Genomic DNA, 11,513 nt, shown 5'->3' with positions numbered 1-11,513 from the left:
GCATTGAGCAGAATGTGTTGAAAAACTATGTTCTGTTTATTTACAGACTATTGTGAAAGGGAACTTCAAGAAGAAATGTTTGCAAACACTGTGCCACCAAATGTTCCAGACTTTACCATGGGTTTCAGATTTGTGCATGCACTACTTAATGCAATACCAATTATTGCATTGGTAAAGTCTGCTCATTATTTGTTTGGGGTTTTTTGTCTTACATATGTTTTTTTGCTTAATATTTTTTATGAATTCAAAACCCTATGGCATATGTGCAACTTGCTGAAGCAGAAGAAAAATAGATCATGTAGTCCAATGCATAATGCCACCATTTTTCAAAACTAAGATATACTATAGTTCAAGACAGTGTGCAGGCAAATAGAAAGTCTGTGCAACCTCTTCTTACCCAGAAACATGAGGGTATAAATTCAGCAAGTCCAGTACTGGGACCGGTACTATTCAGTATTTTCATCAGCGACCTGGACGAGGGAACAGAGTGTGCCCTCAGCAAGTTTGCTGATGACACTAAACTGGGTGAAGTGGCTGACACACCAGAAGGCTGTGCTGCCATTCAGTGAGACCTGGACAGGCTGGAGAGTTGGGCAGGGAGAAACTTGATGAAATTCAACAAGGGCAAGTGTAGAGTCTTGCACCTGGGGAAGAACAACCCCATGTCCCAGTACAGGTTGGGGGCTGACCTGCTGGAGAGCAGTGTAGGAGAAAGGGACCTGGGGGTCCTGATAGACAGGAGGATGACCATGAGCCAGCAATGTGCCCTTGTGGCCAAGAAGGCCAATGGCATCCTGGGGTGTGTTAGAAAGGGTGTGGTTAGTAGGTCAAGAAAGGTTCTCCTCCCCCTCTATTCTGCCTTGGTGAGGCCACATCTGGAATACTGTGTCTACTAGTTCTAGGCCCCTCAGTTCAAGGACAGGGAACTGCTTGAAAGAGTCCAGCGCAGAGCCAAAGAAATGATGGAGCAGAACATCTCCCTTATGAAGAAAGGCTGAGGGAGCTGGGTGTCTTCAGCTTGGAGAAAAGGAGACTGAGGGGTGACCTCATCAATGTTTACAAATACATATCAGGAGGACAAAGCCAGGCTTTTTTCAGTGATGTCTAGTGACAGGACAAGGGGCAATGGGTGCAAACTGGAACACAGAAGGTTCTATGTAAACATCAGAAAAAACTTCTTTACCGTGAGAGTGACAGAGCCCTAGAACAGGCTGCCCAGAGAGGTTGTGGAGTCTCCTTTGCTGGAGACATTCAAAACCCGACTGGACACATTCCTGTGTGATGTGCTCTGGGTGATCCTGCTCTGGCAGGGGGGGTTGGACTAGATGATCTTTCAAGGTCCCTTCCAACCCCTAAGATTCTGTGACTCTGTAATTAAACAGTACACCAGCAGTCAAATGTGTCTTGAAAAGATACTGCAAATGTGCATACACAATTCACGTTTCACTTTTACCTTTGACTAGATAAACGTTTATTCAGAAAAGAAGAATGATTGTCAACCCTCTTCCTACCCATCTAGAATTACACAAAGATGAATACTCCTTTATCAAAATATTTAAGGCAAACCCTTGAGTTTTGATAAACATCCTGTATACAAACCCTTTATTGTTATAGAGGTGATTTGAGATGTTTTAGTTGATAAACTGAGAGATATGAAAAAGATATGCAAGCCTGAGACTGCTGCATCTGTAACTTCAACCCACCACACCTTATAGCCTTTAGTGAGGTATGACAAGTTATACTTTCAGCTCTCTAAAGGAGATTAAATTCCACAATGTTTAGTGTTTCATGCAGTGCTTCTAAAGAAAGCTGTTGAACAGTTTGAGCACTTAACAGTTCTCAGCAGTTCTAAGCCAGAACAGCACTGTTTTTTCCCTTACCTAGTCTTCAGTGCAAATGACAGCTAACATGGCCAGAACACCTCTTCAGACAGTTAGAGAACTCCCTTTGCTGCCCGTCACAACCCAAGAGGCATAGGATGGGATGCAAATGAAAAAACACCCAGTGATCTAAGTGGTCCTCTAAACAAGGCTATGTCAGGCTCCTTCTAGGTTAAATGGTCCATGGCTACATTTCCTTTGGTTTTGTTTTGCAGAAATGGAAAGCTTCATCAGCCAAACAGCTTCCTCGAAAAAGAAGTTCACTTGCATTTGTTGCAGCCAACAACCAAAAGCACCCTTGATTTCTTACCTGAATTTCAGAATTGATTAAAAAATTCTCAAAGTATTTGCTTGTCAGAAAAAGGAAGTCATACTGCCCAGGGTACTGTACTCTGAATTAAAGACTTCACGATTGAACACATTCACCACTTTTGAGTTGCAATTTACGTGTACCACCCCTTCAGCTCACTTTCAAGTACACAAGACTTACTTTACTTTTTTGCACATTATATAGCAGTAAATCTCAGTCTACAAAAATAACAGTATTTTTGTAAATAGATACTTCAGTAGATACACACTTTTGAGAATGTATTAAAACAAAAACTAAGAACAGCAGCACACTTTTCCACAGTAACAGATTCCACAGCACTACCCAAGTCACTCTGATTCTCACAAACATGGGCATTAATCTTCAGTCTTGTAAGCAGAGCTTAAAAGTAATACTTCCCTGTATTAAGTGGGAAGACCATACAAAAAATAGTGCTCAGCATTGTGTGGTAAATACTAAAGAAGACAACTAAACTTGTTTAGCTGTGCCAAGACAGTACAAATTATTATTACAATTACTTTGCATGTTCATTTGGGACACAATGATATGTGTCTTTGTGGCGTTCTGCACTGGTAAATAATAATTAAAAAAAAAAACAAAGAAAAAGCAACTTTAAGGAAAACTCCCTGATCTGCTAATGGCTGCTTAGCTTCCACATCTTCCATGAATGTGGGAAACTGTTTTGGGCATAAGCCACCAAGTTTGTTCTAAAGAAAACTTTTCCACAAGAGGTAACAGAACAGTATCTATGGCTGTCAAAACCAAAAAACATATACTAGAAATGATGCAGGGTTTTATCCTTCTCTATAGACATCTCTGCAATAGCATGCATTTCAACTAAGGTGCAGCTATAGCCACTGACCTTCAGTTCCACAAAGAGATGCACAGGTTTCATGCATATCAAAATAGTATCAGTTCATGAAACTAAAATGACAAGTTTTTTTCGTCTATGTGGTGTAGAAGCAGCTATCCAATCCTCAGGCTTTTATTAAGTAACTGTTTACAAGATGTTTAACAGAACCTCAGGATAAAGTCACCTCATCACTAGATTAAAATTTTAAAACTGACCTGTTACAAACAGGAATGAACAATAAATTCAGATGAGCCCTTTACATACAGCTCTTTTCCAAACCAGGTCTTCATAGGGCTATCTTCCCATGGAAAATTCTGGTAATAAAATCAAAGTTCAAGGGATTTTCCACTTGCAAAACCTTGCCTGTCTTTTTTACAACAGCATACTAGCTACCAAGCATCAAGCACTACTGAAAGTTGTAACATTTAATATCTAAAATGTTTCCTAAAAAAATGCTTTTGACATCCTATGTGCAGTTATAAACATCACTATGTTTGCCACAAGGAAGTGTATATATGTAAGTTGCTGAAACACCTTTAGTATATGATAGGAGCTACTCTATTTTAAACATTCAGTGTTCCAATAAGCTCAACAGTAAGAAACATTAAGTACAACAGTTCACTTAAACCACAACAGAATATATTCTACTTTGGAACTAAAGTAGTTTTAATCCCATGACTCAGATTCACTTGCAGAATATGGCATCTTCATTCTTCCTGCATTCATGCCGCCTCTGCCTCTGTAATTCTAGAAAACAGAACACGTACCAGTTCAGAATAAATATTTCCAATCATTTAACAGTATGACAACAAAGAGTGACTCTCAGGTTTGGCAACTCAGAGGTCATACAGGACATGACAGACAGACTTTGATTTTAAAATGACAGTTAATGAAATGCTGGGAGACACTCCACGAAGTCTGGAGACAACTATATGGAAGCAATCTAGACTCAAAAGTTGGTGAGATCCACCTTGAAAGCAATCCTATACAGATTTAAAGTGTGTCCACGAACAAAAACCTGAAGAAAGATCCACTGAGGCTGGAAGTGTGAGAAGAAACAGGAAGAGTTTAAGTGTGTAACTGAGGTCCCATGAAGGCCCCAAGAAAAAACATTTGGACCTGATCAGGACTGATTAGGCAGGTAAATACCCTCAAACCACCCAGTAGTAATTCCAGTAATTATGATATGGAAAAAGTTAATGAAAGGAAGGTCTGAGTTTGAACTTGAGCTTCAGACACTGTGTAACCACTGAGAGAAATTATTTCTCTTATGGTCTGTAGAAGAGTATTCGTATTTGGAATGCAAGTGCAATGTGATAAAGTTCTTACAGAAGAGAGGAAGGAAAGAGTTTCACTGAAGGCATTAAAATCCAAGTAGACAGAAAGTATCAAATATCAGTTGAAAAAAAATATTCATAGTAGGACTAGGCATAGAATTAAAATCCTAAACTAGTGATTTCAGATTTGAGAACTACACCACCTAAGCTGTCTATTTTACTCAAGCTATATTTTAACATCTGGTATCAGCAACACTAAGAGACCAGAAGGCTCTTCCTCATCACAGACATTAAGAACAATTTTGACATGGATCAGATTGGGACATTTATCTGGCTATAATTAACTGAAGATTTTTAGTCAAACAAAGTACTTAATTGAGTGATACTTAACAAGCAGTGACTGTGTAACTATCAACCATTTGCTCCTACTCTATGTGTGCAGAACAGCAACTTTAGAACTACAGCCTTTGCCAACAGTTGCACAAACCTTTTCTTCCACAGAGTAATTCTTGACACTACAGATTGACACTAATGCAGCTAATAAGGCCACGCTGTAAGAGTTCAAGTCAAACAAGCTGTCCAAAATTAGTTGCAGAAACACTCAGCACTTTGAAGATGCATAACTAACATACAGAGCAGATACAGGCAAAACAGTTTCAGTGGCATTATTTTCGTTACATAATGTCAAATACGGTTTTATACTGAGACAAAAATTAATAAAAGCCAAGACTTCCAGTTCATTTCTGGACTTACCTTTTGGGTACTAAATGATGTAAATGCTCTTTCTCCTTGAAAACCAAAAGCAATTTCTTCCAACCAAACAGGAACTTCTTGCTGGGCCTAGATAATCAGAAAAGTGAATTTAGAGACTCTGAATGCTTTACCAGTTCATATTAAAGAGTTTTGTAACTGTACCAAAGAAATAATAATTGCTCAGTACGTTCTACTTAAATCCTGAAGAAGAGAAAAAGTTAAGCACTAAGATTTGAAACTTACATCTGAAAGCACTTTAACTAGAGACTGAGCAAGGTGACCATCTGAACTGTCATCAAAGAAGGAAACTGCTTTTCCTGTATTGCCACAACGACCAGTTCGTCCAATTCGATGTACATAATCTTCAATGGTGGATGGAAGATCAAAATTAATAACATGTTTAACGTTTTCAATATCCAGACCTCTTGCTGCCACTGAAGTTGCCACAAGAACTGGACATTTTCCTGAACGAAAATCATGAAGAGCTATTTCTCTCTCTTTCTGTTCTCTATCTCTGCAAAGAAAGCAGAGATTAGAATGGATGGTTAGAATGGATCTCTAAAAATCCACAGCATTAGTTAAGATACAAGTGAAAAGGTCATGATTCAAGGACAAAAGTGGTTCCCAAAGGGAAAAAAATCCACACACTACCCAGGTTTTCTGAATTGTTAACTGATTAGCAGTAAGAGACAGCAAACATTTTAACCTACCTCTCTAGAGAATTATTATTTTTTTACAAAGAATCAGCAATAGTCATGTATCAAACACCCCGCCTCCCTAAGATCCACTTGTTTAACTAATTGTTTCTTCATGCCATAGTTAGAAATGTTTTTCCTACTGCTTTGTAGCATGGAGCCAGAACAGCAAAGATGAAGCCTAGACTCCTGCAAAGGCCATTTTTCAAATATAGTAGAAAGTGTAGGATTTTCTCTGGGGTTTGCACTTTTTAAAGAGCATTTACAGATTGTCCAGTACTTAAATACAGTAGGATCTAAGTTCAAGTCATGTTCTTTGTTGTCCAAAGAGAACAAATTAGAAAGCTAAAAATTAGTGCTCTTTAGAACCTGAGACATTTAGTGAAGCCTAGCATGACTACTACTCAAAAGAGCAACTATCCTAACTTGAACACAAAAAACTCAAGTGAATAAAAAATAAGTAACATTCATTACAATTTAGCAGCATTCCATGGAACCAGTTATTCCCTTCCTAACTATACGTTAACTCACAGTGTTGTAATTCTACAAAAATACTTTAAGAACCTCCTCCTGCACAAAACAGTTTGTAGAAGAGCAGCTCAGGTTAGCAAAGAACAGAAAGCCAGATCTTTTCAAATTATCCTTCGCAGACCTGTAAAACTGACAAGGCAGAGGATGCACACAAGTATCATAGAATAATAGAATGTGTGTGTTTGGAAGGAACCTTTAAAGGTCATCTAGTCCACCCCCCTGCAGTGCACAGGGACCTTCTTTACTAGATCAGGTTGTTCAGTCTCATCAAGCCTGACCCTGAATGTCTTCACAGACAAAGCCTCCACCACCTCTCTAGGCGACCTGTTCCAGTGTTTCACCACACATTGTAAACAACTTCTTCCTGATATCCAATCCAAATCAACCCTACTCTAGGTTAAGGCTGTCACCCCTTGTCCTGTAAACAAACCCTCCCCAGCTTTCCCTTAGCCCCCTTCAGGTACTGGAAGGCTGCTGTAAGGCATCCCCACAGCCTTCTCCTGTCCAGGCTGAACAACCCCAACTCTCTCAGCCTGTCTTCATAGGAGAGGTGCTCCAGCCTTCTTGTCATTTTTATGGCCCTTCTCTGGACTCTCTACAACAGGTCCACTTCTCTCCTGTGTTGAGTACTCCAGAGCTGCAGGTGGGATCTTACTAGAGTAGAGGGGCAGAATCACTGTCCTTAACCCACTAGCCACACTTTTGATCCTGCTCAGGATGTAACTGGCCCTCTGGGCTGCAGGTGCACACTTTTTGCTCACATCCAATTTCTCATCCACTAGTACCCCCCAGTCCTTTTCAACAGGGTTGCCCCCTCTCACATCATCCCCTAGCTTGTGTTGATAATGAGGACTGCCCCTACCCAAGTGTGGGACCCACATGCAGAACATGGCACTGTTGAACCTCATAAGGTTCACTTGGGCCCACTTCTCTAGCTTGTCCAGGTCCCTCTGGATAACATCCTGTCCCTCTTGTGTGCTGACTGCACCACCCATCATAGTGTCATGTGCAAACTTGCTGAGGATGTCCTTAATCCCACTGTCTGTATCACTTGTTACTAATTTGAGCTGATTTTTATTACTTTTGGGAGGAAGGGGTGGTTGGGCCTGGTTGGGCTAAATCGGGCAAGACAAAACTGAGGAGAAATTTGTCTCATCAGAATCACAGAGGGTGTGTTACTGTGTTTTACTTGAATAGTGACAGAAACCACGCAAAGAAAGCAAGTGGTAGAAGTAGCTAGGGTCTAATACTATATTTAAATGGGAACTGTAAAGTCATGAAGAGTAAGATACCATGTTTAAGCAGCTACCATGGAAAGAATAATACAATTGTAAATACTGACGCTATCACACAGTGGCTAGGGTCACAGTAACCAGTTATGCTACTTGGAGATCCACTTGAGATCCATCCTGGTTTGAGTATCAGCGACTGCAATCAACAGGTTGATTACAGATGACCAATGATTTTTTGTTAGAAATTAGTATGCATGAACTTCTGTAACTCAACAGAATGTAAGAGGCCAATCAATGTAAATGTTAAATTTAACATGTAATTAAAAGTGAGCACTATATGCATTCTTATGCTAAATAATTTATATAATTGAATATATAAAACCTGCTGATTGTAATGCAACTTAGGATACGCCAAGTAGAGTTATGCCCTGTATTCTCAGTGCTTTAAAAATGTCTGCTTATCTGCAACACACTGGTGTCCATAACTTATTTTTGGCCTGTTTGGTGACAACTGAGGTAGATATTAAACAGTGCCAGTTCCAGTACAGACCCCTGAGGGACACTATCTTGCATTCGTATGCTAAGGTAATTTTTACCCATCTACAATCTTGAAATTCTGATGTCTATCAGAACACTATCCAAAACATCATTTTATTAGCAAGAATTCAGGTCTTTTTCTCCTACAAGATGAAAAAGACTGCAAAGTTATATTCTTGGTATGGTATAGTTTACTGGAAATTTTAAGGTTGAGTTTGTTGTTCTACATTTTGACATAAAAACACCACAGAACTACATTCTAGCTCATTACATGAAAGACAATCTTTTTAGATGGTCTTAAGTCCTGGAATTAGCAGCTATTTCACCTTCTCAGCATTTATTCAGGTGTACAACACTAATGAGCAGGCAACAAAAACAAGTTAGGACCATCTTCGCTTTAGTTTGATCTCCACACAAATTCTATGTTCACAAACACACTGAGGATGAAGAAATGACATCTGAAATATGTATGGAACATGGTGACTAACCTCATCACTTTGAGAAAGCCTATAAGACAGAGTGGAAGGTTGTCATCTGCCACATGAATTGACAAGTATCTCAACAGTAATACCACAAGGTCTGCTTTTGGTCACAAAAATGATGACAAAAACCACATATAAACAGTGGCTGATTCTACTCGATTTGTTACCTACTGATTTTTTTGTAGTGGTAGGCATAGGATTCTCCATAAAGAGTATTTCAGGTGTGCTGAACCAGAAAAATGGATACTCAGCAAATGCTGTGAGAACTGGCTTTCAGAAACACTACATTCTCAACAGGGCAAAGTTGCTGAGGATCACAGGGCTACACACAACAAGGAAAGCAAAGTCACACAGATATGACCAAACATGAAATCTCAATAAAAATTTGACTGACAATAAGAACTATCTGACTTTCGTTTAAAATATACTCACCCGTGGATGCTAGTGGCTGGTATGTTTTCTTGACAAAGAAAGGCTGCGATGTAGTCAGCTTTTTTCTTTTTGTCCACAAACACCATGGTTCGCTCGTGACCTATGTTGAACAAAAGTTCCAATCAACTACAAGTTGAAACCTAGTGCATTTTCACTATTCACAGCTGCAACTATTTATAAAGATACTTAATATCAGAACAGGTTTTGAATAAAGTCTTTAAGGTATGATTGCTATTCCTTGCCTGTGTTGAACTAATAAAATTCAATCCCTCAAATTCCAGATCAACACAGAAACTTAAGACAAGTGCATTGTATTTTCCTCCTCAGTAAGAGGAAACAAATTTAATTCTCTGTGGTAAGCATATACTTAATTTTGACAGCACGTGCCTAAAAGTGGCACATCATTCTGAACACTGAACAGCAAGGAACACAGACCATTTTTTAATTCCAACGCCCCTTTCAATTTTCAGCATTAAAACTTAACATACTTTCAAAGCAAAAATGGAAAAAGCCCTTCCATTAACCAAGTATGGACCTAAACATTCACCTATGAAGTTTAATACACGTACAATGTGGAGATAATACCCTCACAGATATTCGAGCATATAAAGAATTTTGTCTGCTAGTAGAGATGACTCCTTGAGAAATACCAGTAACAGAAGTATGTCTATAAATCTAGAACTCCCTGAGGTCTGTTTTAAGCTTCAACCATTAGTCATGTAAAGCCTGTAAAATCTATTAATAGAATGGAATCATGACTTGGTCAACTAGCAACAGAACCCATTTAAAAACAAGTCATTTTGTTTTCCCTAGAAAATGATTAGCAATAAGGAAAGTTACCTATGCTTTGTAGAATTTCTACCAGTTTATCCCTCCTGGAATACTGAGAAACTTGAAGAACACTTTGCTGAACATCACTGCAAGCTCCACCCACACGTCCAACAACAACAAATAAATAATCAGGTTTCAAAAATTCGCCAGCCAGCCTTGAGAAGAAACAAAATTGAGCAATATTAAGTCTATAATGTAGTTTATTTGCTTTAAGATCAAGTAACAAGGCAAAAGCAAAGCTTTTTTTCAGGCAGCCTCTTTCTCCAGTTATCCCTTACAGAGGTGACCTTATCTGAGAAATCAAACTTGAGAAAATAGGTACTTTCTTAGAATGCCTCATAATACTCTTTTTTTAAAACTTTGTACTAATGTGCATAAACTTATCAATTCACAAGTGTACTTCACATCCACTGTACAGAAAGCAGCTTTCACTGCAATAAAATCCAGATAGTAAACAAGTAAACCTTTAACTGAAAAGACGTAATCTCAAGTTTTAGAACAAATTCCTAAAAAAATAGAGGAAAGTCTTAAAAATGTTCAAGGACTGCCTTAAGGACTTTTATGTCCCACCTGATTTATAGGCGTCATTGTCACTGACAAGGTTTTTTCACAGCAAATAAACAAGTTGCTAGCAATTTAAAGTGCTTGGCCTTAAGATCTGACCGGCTTAAGATCTCACAGAGACATAGTTCTAAACTGAAAGTAAAGGCAAGTTTAAACTCTCTGAAAATTGAACCATAAACAAAAAACAGGAAGCAAGAGAAGACTTTTTCATGGGCTATATAAAGCCTTCTGGAAAAAATTAAAGAAGGAAATTGACAGAATGTGGAAAACAGGTCTGGCCACTTGGGAGGAAGGAATACAGCAACACTGTAAGAGAATGGAGGGATGCAACAAGTAAAACTAAGGCCCACCTAGAACTAAAGCTGGTGAGAAGCATCAAGGACAACAAGAAAAGTTTCTTCCAGTACATCAATAAAAAACGGAAGAATACGGAAATGTAGGCTTGCTGACAAATGAGGCGGGTGCCCTTTGTGACTGATGACACGGGGAAGGTGGAGTTACTGAATGCCTTCATTGCTCCAGTCTTCACTGCAAAAGCCAGCCCTCTTAAATCCCAGACCCTGGAGATAAGAGATAAGGTCTTCAGAAAGGAGGACTTTCCCTCCGTAGAGGAAGATCAGGTTAGAGGCCACTTAGCCAAACTGGACACCCATATATATCCATGGGCCCTGATGGGATGCATCCATGAGTTCTGAGAAAGCTGGCACATGTTATTGCTAGGCCACTCTCCATCATCTTTGAGACGTCACAGAGAGCAGGAGAGGAGCCTGAAGACTGGAGGAGGGCTAATGTCACTCCACTCTTCAAGAAGGGCAAGAAGGAGAACCCAGGGAACTACAGGCCACTTAGTCTCACTTCTATCCCCGGGAAGGTGTTAGAAAAAAATCATTCTGGACATCATCACAAAACATGTGAAAGCAAAGAACGTCATTGGGAGAAGTAAGCATGGATTCACCCAAGGGAAATCATGCTTGACCAACCTGATTGCCTTCTATGATGTCATTACTGGCTGGCTAGATGAGGGGAGAGCAGTGGATTCTCTCTACCTTGACTTCAGAAAGGCTTTTGATACTGTCTCTCATAACATCCTCATTAGGAAACTCAGGAAGTGTGGGCTT

At 39.3% G+C, this 11,513-nt stretch overlaps 1 protein-coding gene across 1 annotated transcript in view; it reads right to left on the bottom strand.

Moving 5' to 3' along the window:
• Window positions 1-3,727: 3,727 nt before the first annotated feature.
• Window positions 3,728-11,513, bottom strand: part of DDX4 (DEAD (Asp-Glu-Ala-Asp) box polypeptide 4) — a 27,011-nt gene continuing 19,225 nt past the window's right edge. Inside the window, exons 12-16 of the mRNA XM_010005399.1 lie at window positions 9,841-9,986; window positions 9,001-9,100; window positions 5,335-5,605; window positions 5,092-5,178; window positions 3,728-3,808 (exon numbers count right to left, since the gene is read on the bottom strand). Of these exons, the coding sequence (XP_010003701.1) occupies window positions 3,728-3,808; window positions 5,092-5,178; window positions 5,335-5,605; window positions 9,001-9,100; window positions 9,841-9,986 (685 nt within the window). The remainder of the gene's footprint in view (window positions 3,809-5,091; window positions 5,179-5,334; window positions 5,606-9,000; window positions 9,101-9,840; window positions 9,987-11,513) is intronic.

The sequence above is a fragment of the Chaetura pelagica genome, unplaced genomic scaffold, assembly GCF_000747805.2.
Source record: "Chaetura pelagica isolate M959 unplaced genomic scaffold, ChaPel_1.0 scaffold37, whole genome shotgun sequence".
In the NCBI taxonomy this organism is placed as follows: domain Eukaryota; kingdom Metazoa; phylum Chordata; class Aves; order Apodiformes; family Apodidae; genus Chaetura; species Chaetura pelagica.
The sequence above is the reverse complement of the archived record's forward strand: the minus strand, read 5'-3'. Positions and strand labels throughout refer to the sequence as shown.